At 45.8% G+C, this 26,667-nt stretch overlaps 1 protein-coding gene across 6 annotated transcripts in view; it reads right to left on the bottom strand.

Moving 5' to 3' along the window:
* Window positions 1–12,974: 12,974 nt before the first annotated feature.
* B3GALT5 (beta-1,3-galactosyltransferase 5) overlaps window positions 12,975–26,667 on the bottom strand; it is a 47,209-nt gene continuing 33,516 nt past the window's right edge. For 4 of the 6 annotated variants that reach the window (XM_042859224.2, XM_042859227.2, XM_042859226.2 and 1 more), the window contains 3 exons: window positions 16,885–17,010; window positions 16,652–16,706; window positions 12,975–15,601 (listed from right to left, as the gene is read on the bottom strand). In XM_042859224.2, the coding sequence (XP_042715158.2) occupies window positions 14,657–15,601; window positions 16,652–16,666 (960 nt within the window). In that variant the 5' untranslated portion in view covers window positions 16,667–16,706; window positions 16,885–17,010 and the 3' untranslated portion in view covers window positions 12,975–14,656. The remainder of the gene's footprint in view (window positions 15,602–16,651; window positions 16,707–16,884; window positions 17,011–26,667) is intronic. The other 2 variants (XM_042859231.2, XM_042859230.2) reach the window with 2 other exon arrangements.

Raw genomic sequence — 26,667 nt, 5'->3', positions numbered from 1 at the left:
GATCATTTTTAGCTCACGTATTACAAAAAAAATCTCCTTCAGGTTGGAAGCAAATTACTCCCTTCCCTCACCCTGCTGATCTTAGCTACTCTCCACAGAGCGGCTAAGGCCTTGGCTACCCTGGCACTGAACAGCGCTGCAACTTGCTGCACTCAGGGGTGTGAAAAAACACACCCCTGAGAGAAGCGAGTACAGTGCTGTAAAGCGCCAGTGTAATCAATGCCTGCAGCGCTGCACGCTCACTCGCAACGCTGCAAGCTACTCCCCTCGGACAGGTGGAGCTGAGAGAGCTCTCGCAGCACTGGCAGCGCGACTACACTCGCGCTTCACAGTGTCCTGAGTGTAGCCAAGGCCTATGCAGGAGAGTAACCCAACATGTCCAAACCCATAGTCCCAGGAGAGCACGAGTTCTCAAACTGTGGGTCGAGACCCCAAACTGTGGGTCGCAACCCCTTTTTAATGGGGTCGCCAGAGCTAGTGTTAGACTGGCTGGGGCTTGGGGTAGAGGGGCGCAGGTTACAGGCCTCCCACCTGAGACTGAAGGCCTTGGGCTTTGGCCTCCCTGCCTTGGGCCGTGGGGTGCAGACTTTGGCTTTCGTTCCCCACACACACACACACACACACTCGGGGTGGGGGACTCAGGTGGGTTCTGGCTTCAGTCCCTTCTCCTGGGGTCATGTAGTAATTTTGTTGCCAGAAGGGGGTCGCGGTGCAATGAAGTTTGAAAACCCGTGTTGTAGATCCATAAGGACCTAAGTGGCCTTTCCAACGCTCCCATGTGGGCATCTAGTCTGAGTCACAATCTAGAAAAGAGAAACCTTTGTTTAAGTTTTATCCCTAAAAAACCCCTAATTTACAAGTATCAGGATTATAATAATTAAGGTCCTAACACTGCAAACACTTAATGCCAAATATAGTGATGCATTTGCTACCATAATTAGTCCCACTTTTTTTGCAATAGGCTTGGTGTTAAGGATTTGCTAGATCAGGCCCTGAATGTCAAATTGTTTATACCTCTTCTGGGCCTGTACTGTTTAAAAATCTTAAAATTGTATTCGGCTATTGATATGCACGTGTATTCATGCTAACAGGAGTTACTAATGCTGATAGCAGCATAGTCTCATAATTGCTTTTCCTGTGGCTGCTGTTTGAAGTGTAGTCCTGCTCTTCTTATCCATTAAAGGGCACTGAAGGGGGACAAGCTGCCCTAAGAACTGCTATTTATAGTACGTTTTCAAAAGTTTGTTCACATTTCAGTCAGGTCATCTAAAGCAACGTTTCTAAAATGCGGCCACTGTGGCCTCATGCAACCACCAGGGGCTTTTCATGCAGCCATGACATCCTCCTGGGTGGTGATGGGAGGAGCAAAGCATCGGCCCCTCCCTCCTTGTTGCTCCTGGATGCATCACCCTGTACCACCTCGGGAGAGAGGTGGGACACAATGCTGCAGGAGCCAGGTGAGTTCTTGACCCACATTGTGGAGGGCGGGGGGTTGGGTGGCAGACTCCATCAGTGGGACTTCAGGAAGCTGGCCATGCGGCCCTGGGTTCCAACCGTGGGGCAGCAGGTACTGACACACACACATCCCAGCTCCAGTAGGGTTGCCAGGTGTTCTGTTTTTACCAGAACACCTAGTCGAAAAGGGACCCTGGTGGCGCCGGTCAGCAAAGCCCGGTCGGTGGTGCTGCAGGACTAAGGTAAGCTAGTCCCTGCCTGTCCTGGCACCGCACTGCACCCCGAAAGCGGCCAGCAGGTCTGGCTCCAAGTAGGGGGGCCACAGGGCTCCACGTGCTGCCTGCGCCCCAAGCACTGGCTCCGCACTCCCATTGGCCAGGAACCGCCAATGGGAGTGGGGGGCTGGTGCTTCTGGGTGAGAGAACCGCGCGGAGGCTCCTGGCCCCCCCGCCTAGGGGCCGCACTTGCTGGCTGCTTCCGGGACGCAGCGCTGTGCTAGGACAGGCAGGAGCCTGCCTTAGATTCGCTGCACCACTGACCGGGAGCCGCCCAAGGTAAGCCCACATCCCAACCCTCTTCCTCAGCCCTGAACCCCCTCCCATACTCTGACCCTCTCGGCTCCAACCCCCAGCCCAGAGCACCCTCCTGCACCCGAAATCCCTCATCCCTGGGTCCACCCAGAGCCCAGACCCCTAGCCAGACCCTTCACCTTCCCACACCCCAACCCTTTGCCCCAGCCTGAAGCTCACTCCTGCACCCCAACCCCCTCACCCCTGGCCCCACACCAGAGTCCGCACCTCCAGCTGGAGCCCTCACCTCCACACACACACCGCAACCCCCTGCCCCAGCCCAGAGCTCCCTCCCATACCCTGAACCCCTCATATCTAGCCCCATCCTGGAACCCACAGCCCCAGCCCAGAGCCCATACTCTCTCCCACCCCCCATCCTTCAGCCCAGAGGCCCCTCCCATACTTTGAACCCCTCGGATCCACCCCCAGCCCGGAGCCCCCTCCTACACCCCAAACCTCTCATCTCTGTCCCCACCCCAGAGCCCGGACCCCTAGCCAGAGCCCTCACCCCTTCCCACATCCCAACCCACTGCCTCATCCTGGAGCCCCCTCCTGCATCCTTAACGCCTCATTTCTCATCCCTCCCTAGAGCCAGCACCTCCAGCCAGAGCCCTCACCCTCTCCTGCACCCCAACCCCCTGAGCCAGCCCGGTGAAAATGAGCAAGTGAGTGAGGGTGGAGAGAGCCAGCAATGGGGGGGGGCACTTCTGAGACGGGGCGGGGCATGGGTGGGGCCTCGGATGAGGGGCAGGGCAGGGCCCAGGCAAAGGTGTTTGGTTTTGTGCTAGTAGAAAGTTGGCAACCCTAGGCTCCAGCCACATGGCCCTGGCCTCTAGCTGTCGGGCTTCAACCTCTGGCCCTGGTTCCAGCTGTGTGGCAGCAGGCGCTGGCTCCCGTCCCAGGCTCTGGCCACAGGGCAGCAGATACTGACCCCCAGCTCCGGCCGCAGAGCTTCAGTCGGCCTCTGGCTCCCAGATCCGGCCGTGCGGTGACAGGCACTGGCCCCGGGCTCCAGCAACGTGGCCCTAGCCCCTGGTGCTGATCCTCTGCCCCAGCTGCATGGCAGCAGGCGCTAACCCACAGCTCTGTTCCCGGGCTCCAGCCATGTGAGGGTGGGAGCTGGCTCCAGGTGCCAGCCCCTGGCCCTGGCGGCACAGCAGCGACCACTGGCGCCAGCCACACAACAACAGACACTGGCTCCTGGATCCAGCCACACAGCACCCAGCTCCGGGCTCTGGCCGTGCAGCGGCCGGCACTGGCCCCAGATGCTAACCCACAGCTCCGTCTGCATAGCAGCGGGCTCCCATCCCTGTCTCTGGCCATGCAGTTCCTGTCCCCAGCTCTGGGTTCTGGCTGCAGGCACTGAGCCCCAGCCCTGGCAGCAGGCACCAGTTTTACCGACAAAAGTGCTAGTGCAGACATAGGTTTGCAAGCCTGATGAAGATGGAAAATCATTTTGTAAGTAACTGGCTTGTCCTCCTCCACCTCCAAATTCTCCTCTCAAACCCTCCATTTTTCTTGTGTTTATAGGATTTTTTCCTCCTCTTTCTCATGTTCCTTTGAACCCTTTAGAAATCACTTTTACAAGCCATGTAATTTTTTCTGGGGGGGAGCCTCCATATAGTCCACCACAGGGCTCAGTTTAATGGATGTGTAACATTTTAAAATGCACATTCTAATGCGCAGTCTCTTTCTGAGAAGAGTTGAATAAAAGCTTTTTTGCCACAAGTGTAATTTTTTCTAAGCGCCTGTTTTTCCCCCCCAGGAGAGATGGGCAAATTGTCATGATAGAAACTGAAAAGCACGTAGGCTCCCTCGTTTGTAAAACACTTCTAATGAGAGAGGGAGCACAGAAAGGGAAGTAGGCACTTACCACTCTTTAATACTGTACATTAGTTTAATTAGCTCAGTGAGAGAAGAACCAGTCTGAGAAGTCATGCACTGAAATGTCAGGGACACTACACTTCTCTGTCAAATTAAGGAAACATCATTAGCAAACGCATAGTTGAAATTGCATTGAGATTTGCCTTAGAAGCAGGATTAAAATCCCTCAGTTTCCTATGTGGAATTTGGTTTGGAAATGTCAACTGCACACTTAAGTGATGGGAGCATTAGAAATGTCTCCGATGGACAGCTCCGATGGACATTTGGAAATGTACTTGTCTCCAATAGGAAATAGGAGAAAGTAGAGAGCACATTAAAGGGTATGAGCTAAAAGATATGCACACCTACCAGTTTTATAGGCTCTGTACCATGATGTCTACGCAGCCCTGCCTGCTGATATGCTGATAGCTGATCAGGGTTAGGCAGAGTCATGACTGTTCCTCTTCCCCTTCTTTCCTTCTCCAGCTCCATTACTCCTTACCTCTATCCCTAACAAAAAGCAGTAACACATGTAACAAGCTACACCCATTCTTCACCATATTCATTTGCTTGTATTTATATACCCTTATCCACTACCCTTGGTCTGTCTGCATCTTTTAGCTCTGTAAGTACTGCAGAGTAGAGACTGTCTGTTTTCTGTTTGTACACCACCCAGCACAATGAAGTGTCAGTCCCAAGTAGGCCTTCAAGTGCTATTATCTCATAAGTAATGGCTGAAACATTTTAAAATGTCCTACTCACTGTTGCACAAGAAAGGGCAAAATATTTGGCTACATATTCTACCTGGATCCCAGATTTTAAAATAGCTGGTTTCCTGATTGAGGCAAGAGGTATTTGCTGTCTAGAAAACAATCTTTTTTTTCATGTCACATTCCAGTCAAGAATCTGCATATATGCAAATGGACTGGAGAAGCACTTCTGGGACAGGGTTAAGTGCACAAATACCAGTATGTGGATAGATAATAACTGTATTCCATGGTTAACAGGAGCAATGATGGTCTTGTGGTAAAGGAACTGCCCAGGATATTGAGAGAGCTGATTTCTGTTACCAACTGTGCCTGTGTGACTTTGGGCAAGTCTCATGAAACCATATTTTCAGAGTGCTCGCAAATTTTGCATGCCTTAATTTTGGGTGCCTGTAAGGCATTCGCGGTGGTCCCGCCATCCATCTGGGAGGGAGGCCACGCCCCCTCATTACACGTCCTCTGAAAGAGCACAATTCAGGGGTGAATTAGCATCAGGTTCTCTGCCACTGGGCAGGGTAATCCAGTACTGGGTCTAGGGGCCCCGGTCCTCCAACTGGACTGGGCATCAAACAGTTAGAGGGCTCTAGCCTACAGTCAGGGTAGAGCAGGAGTGTCCACAAGCCCCGGGCCTCCGGCAGGGAAAGCTAGCAAGCAGTTAGGCAGCCTTGGCTGCTGGTATTCAGGACAGAGCAAATAAGGGATCTATTAGCCCAGGCCCTATAGGGTGGGCAGCAAAGTCAGAAAGCTCAAGCCTGGACTCAGGACAGTGTTGTAACCAGTCTATTCGCCCAGGCCCTCAAACACGGCGGGGCAGCAAGCAGTCGGGGTCCTGGCTCTGGTGGACTGCCAACAAACGCAGGCTTCTTGGCCTGTGGTGGCAGGCCCACCCGACTCCACTGCATCCCAGCCGAGGGCCCTAACCATGGCAGAGTGGTTTGCCACTAGGTCAGCGGGGAAATCCAGCCGCAACCTGCTGGCCAGCTGTCAGTCAGCAACACAGTCAAACTATATTTGTCTCCCCTGGGCTACTTCCTACACTCCCGTTCAAAGGGGGGTCCCTGGGTCCCTGGGTCGTCATCCGTCTCGCTGCGGTAAACGGTGAACAGCAGCCCCAGCAACTCCTCAAGGTCTCCGGTGACCGGCAGTTCTGGCAGTCCCTCAAGTTCTTGGGCGCTGCAGTTGCTGTCAAGTCCGAGCTCCAGCAGCAGATGAGAGACGTCCTTCTCCTCCGGCAGCTCCTCTCTAACTGAGCCGGAGGGCTGGCGTTTTATATGTCTGGTTCATGTCCCACCCCTCTGCTTCCAGCTGGGTGGGCCTGGGTGTCCTGGCTCTTCCCATCGGGGGGAGGCTCGCGGCTGTCCGTCCATTCATCTCCAAGGGAGGCCATGCCTCCTCGCTACAGTGCCCAAATTGACAAAGGTGGGGCTAGATTTCCAAGGGGGGCTTAAGCACCCTGCTGCCACTTCAAGTGTCCAAATCAAACATTTAGCGCCGCTGGCATTCACAAACTACCTGCCCAGCTGTCACCTAACACCATAGGCCTCTAGAGCCCTTGGGCACCTACATTTCCACTGATAAAGTTCCCTAGGCACCTAATTATCTGCATCTAGGCATGCACACAGCCACCTAAATCCTGACATCACTGAGCAGCATGGCACCTATTTCACACTTAAGCCCCAGTGAGATTTATAAACTAGTCATACCTGTGCCTATCTCACCTGTGAGACCAATGCAGTAGGCATGCCCAGAGACTGCCTAGCAACACTCCTAACAGATTGGGTCCTGCATAAAACACAGCTGAGGAGAAGGTAATGGTGTTGTCCCCCTGCCCCATAGCCAGTGGTTGGAGCACTCATGGAGGAGACCAGGGCTCAGACCCCCCACTCTGCCTGATACAGAGCAGGGACTGGAACTGAGACTACCTCTAAGCCTGTTTTCCCTGCCAGATTAGGACTTCGGTACCCTGTCTTGTTGAACCAGACACCCTAGCCTGCTGCAAACACAGACCCAGGCATGAACCATGTCCCCCAAAAGCTGCAGACTTAACTGAAAACAGCTTAAGAAGTGCTCCTGTCTCTAGCACCCAGACACCGAGCTCCCAATGGGATCCAAACCCCAAATAAATCTGTTTTACTCTGAATAAATCTTATACAGGGTAAACTCATAAATTGTCCGCCCTCTATAACACTGATAGAGAGATATGCACAGCTGTTTGCTCCCCCAGGTATTAGTCACTAACTCTGGGTTCAATAATAAGCAAACGTGATTTTAGTAAATATAAAAAGTAGGATTTAAGTGGTTCCAAGTAATCACAGACAGAACAAAATAAGTTACCAAGCAAAATAAAACAAAAACACGCAAGTCTAAGCCTAATACATTAAGAAACTGAATACAGATAAATCTCACCTTGAGATGTTCCAATAAGCTTCTTTCACAGACTAGACTCCTTTCTAGTCTGGGCCCAATCCTTTCTCCTGGTACAGTCCTTGTTTCAGCTCAGGTGGTAGCTAGGGGATTTCTCATGACTGCAGCCTCCTTTGTTCTGTTCCACTCCCTTCTATAGCTTTGGCACAAGGCGGGAATCTTTTGTCTCTCTGAGTCCCCATCCCTCCTTCTAAATGGAAAAGCCCCAGATTTTAGATGGATTCCAGTACCAGGTGACATGGTCACATGTCTTGTGAGACCCCAAGCCTTCATTCTTCCTGGCCTGACTCACAGGAAGGCTTGCAAGTAAGCAGAGCCATTTACAACCAATTGTCCAAATTGATGGGAGCTATCAAGATTCTAAACCACCATTAGTGGCCCACACTTTGCATAATTACAATAGGACCTCAGAGTTATATTTCATCTTTCTAGTTTCAGATACAAGAGTGATACATTCATACAAATAGGATGAACACACTCAGTAGATTATAAGCTTTGTAATGATACCTTACAAGAGACCTTTTGCATGAAGCATATTCTAGTTACATTATATTCACACTCATTAGCATATTTTTATAAAATCATATGGAGTGCAATGTCAAAACCCGTGCCTATCTCACCTGTGAGACCAATGCAGTAGGCATGCCCAGAGACTAACAGATTGAGTCCTGCTTAAAACAGCTGAGGAGAAGGCAATGGTGTTCTCCCCCGGCCCTTTAGTCAGTGGTTGGAGCACTCATGCAGGAGACCAAGGCTCAGACCCCCACTCTGCCTGATTCAGAGCAGGGACTGGAACACAGGTCTCCCACCTGAATACCTTAATCCATGAGCTGTAGGATCAGCTAGAGTGAGGTGCTCTCAGTCACTTCTGTTGAAGCTGTTCCATTTTATATAAAATACTTAAATAGTCTTTGGAGAAGGGTTTGGAACCCGGGTCTCCCAAAAGAGTATGATAACTACTAGGCTACAGAATCACTCATTCTCTCTCTCTGGCCCAAAGGCTATTTAAGTATTTTATACAAAATGACCTGGCTTAAACACCTAATTCCCTTTGAGTGGTGCGGATTTAGGCCTTACCCTTCTCCACGACATTTCCTTCTGGCTGGTTTAGGCAGCTACACACTCAGCTGGCTGGCTTCTGTGAATCACTTGCTTAGCTACCTAACGACCCATGCATTATATGGGGAACCTGGGTACCTAACTCCGGGCTGTGAATTCCACTGAGTGGCAGTATGCCTGAAAGTTAGGCGTTGCACTGCGTGTGTCCTCCTTGTGAACCTAGCCTCTGGTGCCTTATTTTCAAAGGACCCAAAGTTCCCGTTGAAGTCAACTAGAGCTGTGAATTCTCAGTACATCTGAAAGTCGGGCACTAGTGATCTAGATCTACAAAGGTATTTAGGCTCCATGGAGGTTAGGTCCTAAATACCTTTGAGGATCTGGGCCTACGTGTCTCAAATTGAGCACCCAAAAATTTCAGAACACAAAATTAGCCCAAATCTTATTTCTTGCTTCAAGACTTTTTCCTAATTTTATCTTGATTGTTAGCACAAAGTCATTAATTTATGAAAATTGCAATGGGCCTCCATTTAATGGCAGAGTGTAGCTCTATTCTAGAATCATTATTCATTCTGACTTTCACACAGGAAGTCATGGAATTAAACCTCATTTTAATAAAAAGCCTTCCAGATCATATAGTTTTTATCTGGCCTAAATAAATCTGCATGCCTGAAAGTAGTTGTCTGCTACCTTACTCCCAAGACAACTTCTTAACTGCATTCCATGTCTTCCCTTTGGTCAGTGCATTCAGTCTTCCAATGGCATTAATTTTGCCAGCTAAATCTCATTACAATTTTTTAAAGTGTCATAATTCAGGGGATATGAAAAAGATTAGTTCAGCAGTGAGTCATCCAACTGTAAATAAAGAATAATATCTATCACAGAATCAAAGAGGAAGCAATTTTGTTGGGTGTAGAAGGCATGTAAATCGAAGAAGGACATTTTTAGTGCACTTCCGATGCACTGATTTCCCTGAGCAATGTACTCTATAGCTTTACATTTAAAAAGTGTTATCTAAATTAGATAAAAATATTTATCTCAGCATTGTCAAGTTTCCCAGTTGCTAGTCTGGATATCAGTCAATGTCTTCTAGGGAGATTTTGTAGCTGTCAGCGTATTGCAGTCTGCTATGACAGTGAAAACATCATGATCCATAACTTGTTTTTCCTAAGGGTTGGGGCCTCGGAACTCATCTTGGGCTTCCCATTTCACCCTATTTCTTCAAAGGGCTCAAGTGGAGAGCAGATGTTACATCCACAGGCAAGCTGATACGATAAGATATGAAGTCATACTCTCTCTAAATGGTCAGTTCTTTTGCAAGGTTGGCAATTATGAAAGCTATAAGTACCCGTACTTTTTGAAAACTGAAGACTCTTATTGGAATTAATTGTGAATGACCCACAGGACACTGATTGTAGAGCATGATATTGTCATACGATCAGACAGCGTGTTTGAAAATGTTTCAATCTATCTTCGTGCAGTTTCCATGAAATGCAGCCTCATGACTGATGCCTTTTTGCTCCACTGAGGGGTCCAATCAGTCTAGGGTAGGATCATAAGTTAGAAATGGACAGCACCTGTGCTTGGAAATCCATGTATGCAAGGCACTGTGTTCATGCCAAGGATTTTATGACTGAATCAGATCCACCTGCAAGAGGATGGCATAGTCCTCTGGGAGAGGATGTTGCTGATACTCAACTGATATTTTGGTTACGGTCAAGCAGAAGCACCTAGGATCAATGTTGAGTCTTGCACTCCTCTGATGGGGGAATATGGTAAGTTTGTTTATTTCAATATTCAGCGGTTTGCTTTTTGTACAAAATAAGAATCCCAGGAAGCTGAGAGAATTGCTTTTAAAAATTGAAAATCCACAGGCATCACTCCTGATCTAGTGAGCATTTTTAAAACATTAGTGAAAGTGTCCCTAACTCTCTTGACACATGTTGCAGAAGGCGATCCTTCTCAGTTATACCTGTTCTTGGGAAAAATTCATCAGACACTGACAAGGTGTAGGCATATTGGGGGGGTGAGGAAGGGCCTGGCCAAGGCTTTCCTCTCCCTTGGCTATTCTGAGCCCTTGCAAAGACCAATAGGGACCACTGCAGCAAGGATACACCAATTTAGGGCAGCAATCAACTGTGCCAGAAGCATCACTGGCTCCTACAGTCTCTGATTGGATGAGGCACAAACTCCTTTCCCTCTCCCTACATCAGCGTAGGGATGTACGTGAACTAAAAGTAATTGGCTCTGAATCCAAATACACATAAGGGGATCTGATGTGTGAGAAGGTGCTATTTCACAACATGACTTTGCAGAGCAGAGCTGCACAGAAAGTACCAAAGTAATGTTATGCTGCTTCTCCTCTTCCTACCACAGAAGAAAGCCACATTACTCATGAGCCAGACAAATGCCTCCTACTAGTGCATGAAGGCTCAATTTAGTCTTTTTATTTTTTTATTCTCTTGCTGAAACTTTACTAACAAACCACATGTAAAAGCTGCAGGTCCCTTATGGGTGAGAGTCAAACATTTACTTACACAGCTTTTGCAGTGATGGCAATTAAATTAAACATGAAGAGAACACTGCTGCTTGGAAGTTTTACAACCCGAAGGTGTAAATCACACCACATAACTAATTTATGACATTTCATGCCTTACAACTCCTCGCTGGTGCTTTGTAAAGATTAGGAGGGATCTGATTTCTATGTCCTTTTTGGGACAACAGAGTAGGAAGCTGATGTCTGTAGTCTTGGGTTGTGATCCCTGACCAAAGTCACAACTGAAACAGGATCAGGCTAGGTCAAGACTCAGAGGCAACAAAGGACGTAGCTGATTCACTTGGTGACACTCTGTGTCAGCATCAAAAGGAACCTGCTGAAATATTCCTATGAAAGGGGGTTTTCGGTTGTTGTTTTTTTGACAAAACTTGCCCGGTTTTGAGTTTGTGAAACAATGTAACAGCCAGATTTTCTGAAAATCTGAATTCGTCCAATTAAATTCTTCAGTGAAAAATTGTGGGAGGTTGTTTGTTTTGTAATGAGGATGACCCTGAAACTGTTGTTTTAAACATTAATCTTTTGAATCTCAGGCTGGCTTGGTTGGTTTTGAGTAGTTACATAATGCAAATGATATTGGTTCTGGCTCTTTAAGCAGAAGGATTATCCATTGGCTAGGCCGCTAGCCTGGGGTTCTGGAAACCTAGATTTAATACCCTGCTCTGCTACAGACTTCCTGTGCGGCCTTGGGCAAGACCCGTCTCTATGTGCCCCAGTTCCCCCTTTGTGAAATGGGTATAGCGTACATCCTCGCAGTGGTCTTGACAGGATAAATACATTCCAAAAGATAGTGAGATACTATCTCACAGTGAGATACACAGGGGCCATCTAAGTAGCTCAGAGTTTTGAGTCTGCTCAGCGTGTGGAAGACTTATTTAGGCTCCTTTTCTCAGAGGGCAGTATTAACCTAATAAACAAGAATAACAACTGTCCTGAGAAGGTGTCTCTCACATCCCAGGTGAGTGCCCTAATCACTAGGCCAGAAGGTTTTCAGCTGTGAAGGTTTGTGTGTGCATCTCTCTCTCTTTCTTTCTCTCTCTCTCTCTCTCTCATGAGAAGGGGGCTGACCTGGTTTACGCTCCCAACTCCAGGACTGGCTTCACAGCTATGAATGCCAAATGACGATAGGTGCCTAACTGCCTTTGAAGGGTTCCTACTGGCTAGCTTAGGCAGCTCCCCACTCAACTTGGTGGCTTCTGTGAATCTCTTTGTTAGGTGCCTGACTCTCTCCTGCATTGTATAGGGAGCCTGGGTGCCTAACTCAGGGCTGAGGAGTCCTCTAGGTGGCAGGGTGTAGCAGCACCTAAGTCCCTTTCTGGATTTAGCCCCTGGCCTCTCTGCCTCAGTTCCCCACCAGTAAAATGGGGATAGCAGCACCTCACCAGGGTGTTGTGAGGATAAATATATTAACAATCAGGACTTGCTCAGACACTGTGTTGATATGTATTTAAAGGGTGCCAAAGATGGAGAAGGAACATCCTCTTCTGTCCCTTGAAGTTCCAAGGCATCTGATTCTAAGATTCCAGTCTTAGCCTAGCTCTAGTCGTAGCAGCCTTTCCTTGGACATTTAACAATACTTTTATTGATAAGACATAGAAGTTATTTAGAAAAATAGTTTAGCTTCACATTTCCATGACGCTTTCTGCAAACAGTGTAATTTTTTACCCAAATGTTTTGTACCACAAAAAAGCATATTGTGGTGGCAGTTACAGTGGCAGTATCACATACTGTCTACTCTGGAAATAAAGTTATCCTGTTCTTGGCCATGGGAATTATATGCTTGCATTGGAAAAGAAACCTACCTCCTATTAGAGCAGTGGTTCTTAACCAGGGATCCGGGACCCTCGGGGGCCACGAGCAGGTTTCAGGGGGTCCATGAAGAAGGGCCAGTGTTTGACTCACTGGGGCCCAGGACAGAAACCCGAAGCCCCATCGCGTGAGGCTGAAGCCCAGGGCCCTGAGCAACTTAGCTTCACGGGGGCCCCTGTAGAATGGGGCCCCAGGCAATTGTCCTACTTGCTACCCACTAGCGCCGGCCTTGGCTTTTATACGTAGAGAACCAGTCATTGTGGCACGGGTGGGCCATGGAGTTTTTATAGCACGTTGGGGGAGGGGAGGCTCAGAAAGAAAACGTTTGAGAACCCTGTATTAGAGGACCTCTCCCCCAAGGTATTTTAGAGAAGGAAAGACATGACTCTTTGTTTTTAAAATAAATAACCCTTTTAGAAAAATGAATTTCAAAGCATTAGTTGCACTCTCAAGTAGAAGACAACTGGACACACAAAAAGCTGTAATAATCTTTTATTAAAATAGTATCATACATTAAGTTTTGTTAATTTGATATTTATATGTTCTATGCAAATAATGTAAAGACTATCCTACTTTTTATATCAGCCTTAAAAAAGTTGCATGTGCAAATTCAAGGGGAGAATAGACATATTTAAAACAATCACATTTTGTTACATCAAATACACTATATACAAATAGCCCTTTTGTTCATTCCGCTTTTACATATATGGCCTGAGTATAATTATAACAATTGAGGCTGGGGTTTTGAAAAGAGACTGATGGAGTCAGTACCCAAATCCCATTAATATGATGGCGGCACCTCATTCTCTTCAGCCCCTTTGACAATCTCAGCATAAAGGGAAATGTGATGTTTGAGTTTAGAATTTTGCAGTATTTACTAATTCCTCTGAATTCAAAAATACACCTTGTATTGAAGGGGGAATATAGCATGTTGAAATACATTATTTATTTACCAACTCCAATATTCTGTCAGCACTGTTGACTTTTTCTTTCCATTGGGCTCTCAATTAAGCCCTGTATGCATGATTTTAAATGTGAAATGTATAATAGAAAACTAATGCAGTGATCTTAAAGGCTCAGAAGTTAACCTAAGGTACTTAAGACCCTGCTCCTGCGACAGGCTCTGAATAGTTCAGGGGTTCTCAAACTAGGGGTTGGGACCACTCAGGTGGTCATTACATGCGGGGGGTCGCGAGCTGTCAACCTCCACCCCAAACCCTGCTTGCCACTAGCATTTATAGTGGTGTTAAATATTTATAAGTGTGTTTAATTTATTAGGGGGGTTGCACTCAGAGGCTTGCGATGTGAAAGGGGTCACCAGTAAAAAAGTTTGAGACCCACTGGAATAGGTAGATCTGTACACCTGTGCAAAGCCCCATCAACTTCAGCAGTGTAAAGGTTTTCATGCAGATGCATGTCTCTGCTCACACAGAGCTCATTACAGGAGTGTGGCCTAACCTTGTTATAATGTGTCAGGGAATGGACTTTGGACTGTAAACTTTTAATGTTAGGAAACAGAGAAAATGATAGAGAGAACCAACTGATAGGTAAGCATTCCCTGCCTTCTGCTGACATTACTGTAAGTGTTCGTACTGAGACAAAGCGGTTTTGTTGGTTTGTGCCCTGCAAGAAAGTACAGTGTTTGCAAATAAATACCAGCAAATTTGCAGAGGGGCAAGAGATTAAAATATTTATCAGTGTCTCTTTGACTGTACAAGTCCCCAGCCTAACTTCAGTGGCCAAGTTTTGCCTGACTAAAGGCTAGGGTTACCACCTTTGAAATGCAAAAAAAACGGCACCACTCCCACCCCAGAAGACAATTCTGCACATCCTGCCCCCAGTAGCCACTTACAGTATCTAGTGAGAGAGCACATATAGATAAGATTGATAACATCATTTTCTTACTTAAGCTGCGGAAGTGGGAACACTGCAGTGTCTTTAACTGGACACAGAAACTTTTAACATTAGACATCCGAGTGTAATGTGGTGATATTAATGCAAATCTTTAGACACATGTAAAAAAGGCAGATTAAATTATTTTTCTGGCACCTGGCAAATCCATAAAAAAAGGGCCAGGCTAGTCAAATACTGGCCAGGTGGTAAGCCTACTAAAGGCTGGTCCTGTAGCTTTTTTGTGTCACTTTGTTAGCTCAGCTATTTCATACATCTGGGCATTTTTCATCCATTGAGCTCTCCAGTGCATTCCAGTAGATCAGCAGGTCATGAGGTTTCACGTGATGGCATGTCACAATTTTCTTGAAGTGACAAAGAGAGAACACAACCCTGCTTGGGAAGAATGTCAGTTCTGAATGAAGTTCCTCCAGATTGATTTTTAGTTTAGCAAGACACAGTCCTATGAAAACATCCTCCAGTTTAATAAAAGGGATACTTTCTGAAATATTATAAACCTGACTAGCAACATCAGTGGAGAAAACATAACCAGTCCCTGAACAAAATGGAGGATACGTGCTTCCTGGATATTCATCTTTACTCACATACCATTTACTACATCTATTTCTTATTGGGAGCTCATTCGTCTTTAAAAAGCCTGTGAAGAATCTAGTACTTCTATTTTTTCTTAAAAGAAGTTCAGTCAGGTAAAAGATATTGACAAACATATCTGAGTCAGTTTTCATCACAAACCTGGATTGATGACAAAATTTGTGAACCCATTCAATTCCCATCATTGTCTTTAAAGTCAAATTGTAATATGTGTCTATAAAATCCTTCTGGATAATATCTCTGTAATTCTGACTTTCAGCAATAATACCAGTTTGATCATTTTGGTTCCTGGTGGTTCCCAGAAGAAAATATGTCACAATGCGGTTGCCAGCAACTAGTCTGTGTTTCCCCCATGTTTGACGGATAGCCATCCTAGCTTTATTTTGGCCATGTGACGATGTCACAAGGAGTACCAGGAACGGAGGAGTCCTACTGCAGTCTATATCTGGCAACTGCAAAAAGTTTCCACTCTCTTTTATAAAAGTCAGTGACGTGGCCTCTTCCTCCTTTAAACAGAATATACCATTTTCAATCAAATACAAACAAGTAGAGGTCAATACTACAATTAAAAACAAAATCATTTTGAATCTCTTCAAATCCATCTGAAAGAAACAAAAACAAATGGTAGATTAGAAAATAATCTTGCTCCTTTGTATACCAAACCCTGTGCTATTGCTTGGGGATTTAAGGGTGTTCTCCCTTCTGTGGGACTCAGCAGAGCTTAGCCTGTCCCCCAACAAGATCAACACAGGAAGACCCACTCATGTCAAGGGCATCCATGCAGATACGCCAGACCCATCACAAGCTCTTTGCCTCCAACATGACATAGGAATATGACTATCAGAACTACACTGCCAGGAACTCTCCCACCAGCTAGTTCTCCAAGAATGCATCCCTAAAGAGAGAACTCTACAACATCGATTGTGGGAAGCAGGCAGGAGTTTTCCACAGCCCTGATGAGTCAGGATAGTAGTAATCTCTTTATACCTTATTTCTCCATTCATTTTTGACAGATGACCATGCCCTGAGTTCGCAGGCATGGGCCACTTAGAAGGCTAAACTAGACCAGTAGTCTCTCCTTATCTCCACCCCGCCATTTATAGTGGGAGCTGCATATCGATTCAGAAGTTGCTCCTATGCTTTCCTCCCTTTCTGGGGTCCCTAGGGAACAGAGTTGAGGTCTTGGTGGCCATTTTGAAAAGGATCAGCAGATAAGTTGAATTGTGTTTTTCTCTGTGTTGGTTCAAATTATTAAAACACAAAAAAGGAGGACTTTGCATTTTACTCCCCTTTTTGGAGGAAAGATGTCATAAAAAAAAGTTAAACAGAATAATTCATGCTTGTAACAGAAGAATATTCTTTGGTGATCTCTTAATCACTCTTATCCACTCAGTGCAAATCTTAATAGATAGAACAAGCCAGAAGAGCCACAAAGTCTTAGTGATGATCAAATAAAACACTTCTACATTCATAGTTGAACTCCGAGTTTAACTCAATTATAATTGAATTATTTGCATATGTATAACAGGTGTGTCGCCAATATCCTTTGAAAATTGCAGTCACAAAATAAAATTTTAGAACAGCAGCGAGTTTTAGAACAAAGGGAAAAGAGGGCAGAGAGAAGAGTATATAGAGTTATTTCTTCTTATGACCTTAGATAGTGCCATTCTCTAGCAGTTATTCTCAGCTCAAACTAGAGGTTCTTTCCTAGAATGTGGGGAAGAGAAAAAAAATGGTATTAAAGAGACAGCTCTTTTTCTTTTTCCCCACGTACTCTTGATAGGGAAATTAGCTTGATCTTCTAAAATTAAAGTGTTGGGCTTCTACCCATGCAAGGAATTAAAAACATACATGGTGGCATATGTACAAAGGCAAGTTTACATACTTCAGAGGCGCGGGTTCCTTGGGAGCTTAATCCTCTGGCTAGGATTGTTCTGTGTAGAATGTCCAAAACCACTTCAATGTCCTTCTTTTACTCAAATTCAGATATGTACGCAGCAGAACTTAGTCTCTGTGAATAACATGAAAATATCTGGTCACTAACATAAGTGTCCTTAAAGTTCTGAATACCTGTTCTTGTAGCCAAATCCAACTCACTTTACTCACTAGAATGGTCCCATTAATTTCAAGGAGACTTCTCACATGCATAAGGCAAGCAAGATTCAGCTATTGCTTTATTATAGTTCATCTCCAGTCTGAGGCCTTCAGTGAACTATACATTGTTGAACTCAACTCCATTGTTACTAGATAAATAGATTTATCCTCACAACAATCCTTTAAGTATCATTAGCCCGATTATACAGACAGGGAACTGAGGCTCAGAGAGAGATAAAGGTTGTTATCCTGAAAGTTGTTCCCTGCAAATGGATCCAGGCACCTCTGTGGGTCAGTCCAACTCAGTGGGACTCCATCAAGGTTCAGGGGTCTGCCCACACAGACCCAGTTGCAGATGTGTGGCCTAAATATCTAAAGCTGTGGGCACATAATATTTTCCGGCACTTTATAAAATTGTGGTTTACCCAAATTTCCACAGAAAAACTGGGGGAGAGCCAGAAAGAGAATCCCCCTTTGCTGAGTTTGCATCCAATGCCTTAACCACAAGAGCATCCTTCCTGCTTACAAGTGAACAGGGGGAATCTGGAAGTTAAAAAATACTTAATATTAAACTAGGCAGCTTCCAAAACCACCCTGTTTGGGCTCATCTTTAGTTCAGTATGCTAGACTTCTGTTAGCCTTCCTCACTGACAGCCGAGCTGCTGCTACCTTTCAGTGCCATAAAGCAGATATTGAAATTCCTCAAACTTCCAGCTCCTCTCAATGTATAAATTTTCTGTCTTGCTCAATGCATGCACCAGTGGCATATAGCTCAGTTTGCTGCATGGGGTACATGGGAATCAGAAGGGTCACAGTGAAGTGAAAGATTGGTTATATGGTAGCATCCCTGCTCCATGCAGCCACAACTTGCTCCTTGTGCTATGGGCTATGGCTTGCCAGAAGGGGGAAGGCATCAAGGAACAGCCACTACATGTAAGAAAAACACTGCTACACATGTAACATGGTCCCCTAGGACTCCACTGTGAGTTACAGTACAACTTCTTTCACAGAGTACAGCTGTAATTCTTTCACCATGGCTTCACATACCACAGACGTTTGCCTGTTCAGAGTGTGGGGAGCCAGCCATTGGGCCCTTGCAAGTAGAAATGGTTGAAAACATCAATTATTTTTTGCAGGAAATTTAGAAAAATCCTCTTTGTCTTCCCTAAATTTCCTGGTTACGGGGGAGTGGGACAGTTTTTATTTAAAAGGTTAACACTATGAAGCCAAAAACCAAAATATTCCATTTTCAAAACACATTTTTGGCAAAATGTTTCAGTTTTCAGTAAAAATGTTTGGTTTTCAAAAAATTAAATTTTTTTACCAAAATATTTTCAGATTTGACCAAAATGGATTTTCATTTTGGACATAAAGCCATTTTCAACCTAAAAATAAACTTTGGCCAATTTTTTTCAGACGCGTCTACTTGCAGACCCTATTGTCATTGATCGGGGTGGGGAAGATGACCAATGGAAGATGTCCCCAGATGTGTACAGTGTGCACAGAATTTTCTCATGGATCTTTGGGTTCTGAATGATTGCCTGGCCATACCGCTGCTGTAGTGACACATTTGCAGAGACTGCCTATGCGAGCCTGTGCTGTCTAGGTTTAGCCTCTTCAAAACCATGAATTTGTATAGGTAAAACTTCCCAGTCCACAGCATTTTGCCCAGAAAATGGAGGACATAGGCCTTGTCCTTTCTGCCATGCACCTCCCTAAGAGACCTTAATGGGCCTGTGTACCTGCACTATTGTGAATATTTTTGAAACATTAGCTGAGGCCCATGTGTCTATACAGAGTACTGAGCCATATCTTTCAACCTTACATCTATAACCCACACATCTCCTGGGTGTGGTGCTCTGTCCCCTCTAGTGGCACTGAGACCACTTAGAGATTAATGAGTCTACTACAGCCATATCTAAGGGCCTTGTGGCTTTTAGCTCATGCAGTAGATGCTCATGCACTAAGCTCCGGAGACCCCACATTCAATCCTGATCGCCAGCGCCTGGGGTCTGTCAGTGTTACATGTGTGCCACAGTTAAGTGTGGTTTCCTTCAAAGTCATAACAGGATATTTTCAATATTCACCATATTAAGACTGGTTTAGGAGAAATACTCCTGGCGGAATTCTGCACCACAGCATGTGTGCAGAATTCATGTCCCCCGCATATTTCTTTGCTTCCCTGAAGAAAACTGGCTTTCTGACAGGGAAGCAAAGGGAAGCTGCAAGAGCAGTCACACACCACTCCCTAACTGTGCAGGTACATCATTTCAGGCACCCGGAGCAGCCGGCAGAGAGGTAAATTATTGTGGGGCTGGAGACACCCCAGCCAGTGGCTTCTAATCTGAGCCAGGATCAGCTGCTAGTCTCATCTGGGCTGGCGGCAGGAGAGGGCAGGACTTCCTCTTTCCCTGCAAGGAGTGGCTGGGGCTGCGTCAAACCCACCCACAGAAACCTCCCCTAGCTGCAGGAAGCTCAGCATCCTCCCCTGCTTTTGGCCCCCATTGCTCCTCAGCTGTGGGGGGAGGGGTCACTGTATGTGGACCCGCTCCCCCATCCACACAACCCCCATGCATCCAGACCTCCCATACCCAGACACCCCTGCCAAGTTTCACCTGGTACATCCAGAACCCCTCTAGTCCTCCATATGCAAACCCCACCCTACTGAACCTCAACCCCTGCATCTGGAGCCCCACTTCACCCAGACCACCTGCCTCCAGACCCCCACCCCTGCACCCAGACCAACACCCCTGAGCTCCCTGCACTCAAACCTCCACCCTGATGCACCACCCCCTGCACCACCCTGAGCCCTCGCAGCCAGATCGCCACACCACTGACCTCCAACTAGCTGCACCCAGACCCCCACCCCACAAAGATCCACTCCCCCAGCACCCAGACACCCCCCCACTGAGACCCCCACACCAAGACCCCTCCGCTGAGCCCCAACCACCTGCACCTGGAAGCCCCTGCAGAGTCCCATTGTCCCTGCACCTGGAACTCCACCAATGAGCCTCTGTGCATCCAAATCCACCCACACCTAAACCCCCCACACTGAGCCCCTCTACACTTGGATCCTGCCTGGTTGAGCCTGCCTGCCCCACACCTGGTGCACCTGGCACGGAGGTGCAGGGCCCCAGGGTGTTTCTGAGGCAGTACCAGGCCTTGTGCCGTGTCAGGGTCGTGTGCAGCCTCACCGCAGAGTCCGTGTCTCAGGGGTGGTGGGGGGAGGCTGCAGGGTGATCTCCCACCTTTGTGCAGCCAGTGGCCTGTGCTCCCTACTGCCATGCTGGAGCCTCTGCATTTATTTATTGACAAATAAAACTTGCAGAATTTTGCAGAATTTTAAAATATTGTACGCAAAATGTTTCATTTTTTGGCGCAGAATTTTTAAGTTTTTGGCACAGAATGCCCTCAGGAGTAGAGAAAGGAGCATCTTGTGTTTAAGGCACTGAACTAGAATTCAGGAGAGATGGCTTCACTTGGTGTCCCTTGAATAGATATGTGGACAGAGTTGGCACCGGGGTTTGTTGCAGGGATTAGTTCCTGGGTTAGTGTTTTTGTTCTCTGGTGTGTAATATGACATTATCATAGCACCTGGCCGCATCAGCCACACCATCAGGGGTTTGTTCACCTGCACATCTACCAATCTGATATATGCCAGCATGTGCCAGCAATGCCCCTCTGCCATGTACATTGGCCAAACTGGACAGTCTCTATGGAAAAGAATAAATAGACACAAATCAGACATCCAGAATTGTAACATTCAAAAACCCTTAGGAGAACACTTCAATCTCCCTGGACACGCAATAACAGACTTAAAAGTGACAATTCTTCAACAACAAAAACTTCAAAAACAGACTCCAACAAGAAACTGCAGAACTGGAATTAATTTGCAAACTGGACACCATCAAATTAGGCCTGAATAAAAACTGGGAGTGGATGGGTCATTATAAAAAGTAATTTTCCCTCTGCTGATACTCACACTTTCTTGTCGACTGTTGGAAATGAGTGACATCTACCTTGATTGCATTGGCCTCATTAGAACTACAAAAGTAACCAACTGTTGAGAATAGACCACTTCCACCTTAATGGAATTTGTCTCGTTAGCACTGACCCCCACCCCCCACCTCCCACTTGGTAAGACAGCTCCCATCTTTTCATATATATACTGCTTACTATATTTTTCACTCCATGCATCTGATGAAGTGGGTTATATCACACGAAAGCTTATGCCTAAATAAATTTGTTAGTCTCTAAGGTGCCACAAGGACTCCTCATTGTTTTTGCTGATGCAGACTAACACAGCTACCACTCTGAAACCTGGTGTAGCAGTGTTTTACTGCTGCGTAGTCCCAAGTGAACGGTTGATTTCATCCCAAATTTTGACAAGTCTTGGGATGAGAGCTTAATCCCTTTAAAGGTACACTGCAAAGCAAAACCAAAGTAATTGTCTGTGCCTTTTACTGCTGCTTTGGGGTGCATAAAGATAGCCTGCAATGAAGTGCACATATCCCGCACCTAGTCAGGCTGGGAAGTAAACAGGAAAAAAGAGAGTGAATTAAAAGCCTGCAATGGAAAAAGAGAAGCCATGCCCCACTTCCCAAAAAGCTGGCAGGGTTGCCAAGTAATGGACAGATCATCAGGTTGGGGCCATTAAGACAGGGTACTATAGAGACAGAAGATTTAGAGGGGTTGACCCTTAAGGGAAAACAAATATAATAATAGATATTTATTATTAATAGTAGTAATAATAATAATTTTATTACCTTCCTTTGCCTAAGAGAGAACAGATGTGGACAAACACATGGGAGCCAAGACACAAACACAGCTATTATATTCTCCTTGCTGCCTGAGGAAGCTGTGCTGGGCTAGGTGGGAGAGATATATAAATAAGTGTTTTAGCCTTTGCTTTGGAAACGTTCCTGTGGTGATCTTATGGGTGATTTCAGCTCCCCTTCATATTACAACAATATGTACCATCATTATTTGTGTTTTCCAAAGATCTTGCCAAGCTTTCCCAGCAAACTGTGCGAAGGAGAGGATACTATGGGCTAAATTTACAAAATAACGTAGGCATTGCGAGGCTGCGGGCTTGTCTACGCTTAAAATGCTGCAGCAGTGCAGTTGCACCTGCTCAGCTATGGCGCTTCAGTGTAGACAGGACGGGTTCTGAGACATGGCAAGGGGAGGGTCCCAGAATCCAGGCTTCAGCATGAGCATAAACATCAGCACTGCTATTTTTAGCCCTCCAGCCTGAGCTAGAGCCAGTTGACCCATTTTCTGAGACTCGATGCCGTGGGGGTTTTTTTTTTGGTTGGGTTGGTTTTTTTGCTGTGTAGATGTACCCATAGGCTCCCTATCCAATGAATGGAGAGAGATGGGTGTCTAAGAATAGGATTCATAAAAAGCAGCATGCTAGGTGGCTCCCTGCCTAAGCTAGCTAATAGGAGTTGGCAAGGAGAGGGGTTTGTCCTAAGCCCTGCCCCCTCCAAGAGTTCGGCACCTAAGCCCAGGCTGGAAAGATGCACTTCTCTGCATAATAAAACCACCTCCAAAAGCTCTCCCGCCGGCCTAGAGCTGTCCACACCGGCGCTTATGTCAGTGTAACTTATGTCACTCAGGGGGGTGGTTTATTCACACTACATAGTACTGTAGACAGAGCCTACGCTGAATGAAGGAAATAAAAGAAAGTCACAGGAAAATTTTCCATCTTTTTGGCTTTTTGGTTTGAACTCTAGCCAGAGATTCTAATCTGAAGCCAGAGATCCCCAGGGTCTGCCTCCTGGGTCTGTCCTGAAAGACACTTTGAATTGTCAGATTACTACAACTCTGTCACTGTTAGGATTTAGAAAGTCAAACTCATTTGTGTGGATATGTTTGCTTGCTTTTGCGAACAGGGGCTGCTAACAGGGAGTTTTGCAAGGGAGTTTGGAACGGGAGTGGGAAGGGAGCGAGGGTCCCTTGCTGGTTCTATCTGTTTCCCTTTATTCCCCTTAAAACCTATAAACCAAACTACATTCAAAACTTCTTGCTTTAAACAACCCCTTCATTAACTAGGAGAAAATGCAGGCAGAAGCCCAGCTGCAGAGTGGGGGCTATCCAGCTTATTGCACTGAGTGCAGAATGTATGATTACCTGCCCTGTGGGCGGGTGGCGTATGTGTGCATTCGGTGCAAGGAGCTCCTGGCCCTCAGAGACCACATACGGACTTTGGAGGCCAGGGTGGCGGAACTGGAGGAGCTAAGGGAGGCAGAGAGGTATGTTGATGAGGCTTTCCGGGACACTGTAGAATTGTCCCACCACCGGTCAGACAGCTCCTGCGCTGTTGAGGAGGATGAAAGGCCCAGGGAAGCAGAGCAGTCAACAGGAGCAGAGGGAAACCTTCCCATAGTTGGGATCCGCCTTCCAGATGGTGCTGGGGTTACCTCTCGCACTGAGGTTACCTCTCCGGGAGAGGGAACTCCAGTCGCTAGGAAAAGGCAGGTGTTAGTAATGGGAGATTCGATCATTAGAAATGTAGATAACTGGGTTTGTGATGACCGGGAGAACCGTATAGTGACTTGCCTGCCTGGTGCAAAGGTTGCGGATCTCTCGAACCACCTAGACAGACTTATGTGTAGTGCTGGGGAGGAGACGGTGGTCGTGGTACATGTAGGTACCAATGACATAGGGAAGGGTAGGAGAGATGTCCTGGAGGCCAAATTTAGGCTGCTAGGGAAGAGACTGAAATCCAGGACCTCTACGGTGGCATTCTCAGAAATGCTCCCAGTTCCACGCGCAGGGCCAGGTAGGCAGGCAGAGCTTCAGAGTCTCAATGCGTGGATGAGACGATGGTGTAGAGAGGAGGGGTTTACATTCATTAGGAACTGGGGAAACTTTTGGGATGGGGGGAGCCTCTACAGGAGAGATGGGCTCCACCTAAACCAAAGAGGAACCAGACTGCTGGCACTAAACATTAAAAGGTTGTAGAGCAGTTTTTAAAGTAGAAGCTGGGGGAAAGCTGACTGCTGCAGAGGAGCATGTGGATTGGACAGAGACTTCTCTTAGGGGAGAGTCTAATGATAGAGAATCTCCAGGTTATAGTCAGAAGCAGAGGATGGAGGAGGATAATGTAAGGGCCAGATCAGATGATAAACATTCACATAAAAAAGAATCTGACACATCAGAAAAGGGCAGACAAATAAACAGTGACAAGTTTTTAAAGTGCTTGTATACAAATGCTAGAAGTCTAAATAATAAGAGGGGTGAACTAGAGTGCCTCGTGATAAAGGAGGATATTGATATAATAGGCATCACAGAAACCTGGTGGACTGAGAGCAATCAATGGGACACAATCATTCCGGGGTACAAAATATATCGGAAGGACAGAACAGGTCGTGCGGGTGGGGGGGAGTGGCACTATATGTGAAAGAAAATGTAGAATCAAATGAAGTAAAAATCTTAAGTGAATCCACATGTTCCATAGGATCTATATGGATAGAAATTTCGTGCTCTAATAAGAATATAACATTAGGGATCTATTATTGACCACCTGACCAGGACAGTGACAGTGATGATGAAATGCTGAGGGAAATTAGAGAAGCTATCAAAATTAAGAACTCAATAATAGTGGGGGATTTCAATTATCCCCATATTGACTGGGAACATTTCACTTCAGGACGAAATGCAGAGATAAAATTTCTCGATACTTTAAAAGACTGCTTCATGGAGCAGCTGGTACTGGAACCCACAAGGGGAGAGGCAACTCTAAATTTTGTCCTGAGTGGAGCACAGGAGCTGGTCCAAGAGGTAACTATAACAGGACCGCTTGGAATTAGTGACCATAATACAATAGCATTCAACATCCCAGTGGTGGGAAGAACATCTCAACAGCCCAATACTGTGGCATTTAATTTCAAAAGGGGGAACTATGCAAAAATGAGGAGGTTAGTTAAACAGAAGTTAAAAGATACAGGGACTAAAGTGAAATCCCTGCAAGCTGCATGGACACTTTTTAAAGACACCATAATAGAGGCCCAACTTCAATGTATACCCCAAATTAAAAAACACTGTAAAAGAACTAAAAAAGAGCCACCGTGGCTTAACAACCATGTAAAAGAAGCAGTGAGAGATAAAAAGACTTCCTTTAAAAAGTGGATGTCAAATCCTAGTGAGGCAAATAGAAAGGAGCATAAAAGCTGCCAAATTAAGTGCAAGAATGTAATAAAGAAAAGCCAAAGAGGAGTTTGAAGAACGGCTAGCCAAAAACTCCAAAGGTAATAACAAAATGTTTTTTAAGTACACCAGAAGCAGGAAGCCTGCTAAACAACCAGTGGGGCCCCTTGATGATCAAGATACAAAAGGAGCGCTTAAAGACGATAAAGTCTTTGCGGAGAAACTAAATGGATTCTTTGCTTCATGGCTGAGGATGTTAGGAAGATTCTCAAACCTGAGATGGCTTTTGTAGGTGACAAATCTGAGGAACTGTCACAGATTGAAGTGTCACTAGAGGAGGTTTTGGAATTAATTGATAAACTTAACATTAACAAGTCACCGGGACAAGATGGCATTCACCCAAGAGTTCTGAAAGAACTCAAATGTGAAGTTGCGGAACTATTAACTAAGGTTTGTAACCTGTCCTTTAAATCGGCTTCTGTACCCAATGACTGGAAGTTAGCTAATGTAACGCCAATATTTAAAAAGGGCTCTAGAGGTGATCCCGGCAATTACAGACCGATAAGTCTAACGTCGGTACCGGGCAAATTAGTCGAAACAATAGTTAAGAATAAAATTGTCAGACACATAGAAAAACATAAACTGTTGAGCAATAGTCAACATGGTTTCTGTAAAGGGAAATCGTGTTTTACTAATCTATTTGAGTTCTTTGAAGGACTCAACAAACATGTGGACAAAGGGGATCCAGTGGACATAGTGTACTTAGATTTCCTGAAAGCCTTTGACAAGGTCCCTCACCAAAGGCTCTTACATAAATTAAACTGTCATGGGATAAAAGGGAAGGTCCTTTCATGGACTGAGAACTAGTTAAAAGACAGGGAACAAAGGGTAGGAATTAATGGTAAATTCTCAGAATGGAGAGGGGTAACTAGTGGTGTTCCCCAAGGGTCAGTCCTCGGACCAATCCTATTCAACTTATTCATAAATGATCTGGAGAAAGGGGTAAATAGTGAGGTGGCAAAGTTTGCAGATGATACTAAACTGCTCAAGATAGTTAAGACCAAAGCAGACTGTGAAGAACTTCAAAAAGATCTCACAAAACTAAGTGATTGGGCAACAAAATGGCAAATGAAATTTAATGTGGATAAATGTAAAGTAATGCACATTGGAAAAAATAACCCCAACTATACATACAATATGATGGGGGCTAATTTAGCTACAACAAGTCAAGAAAAAGATCTTGGAGTCATCGTGGATAGTTCTCTGAAGATGTCCACGCAGTGTGCAGAGGTGGTCAAAAAAGAAAACAGGATGTTAGGAATCATTAAAAAGGAGATAGAGAATAAGACTGAGAATATATTATTGCCCTTATATAAATCGATGGTACGCCCACATCTTGAATACTGCGTACAGATGTGGT

Source organism: Chrysemys picta, chromosome 1 (assembly GCF_011386835.1).
Source record: "Chrysemys picta bellii isolate R12L10 chromosome 1, ASM1138683v2, whole genome shotgun sequence".
Taxonomy (NCBI): Eukaryota; Metazoa; Chordata; order Testudines; family Emydidae; genus Chrysemys; species Chrysemys picta.
This window is presented reverse-complemented; position numbering and strand designations above follow the sequence as displayed.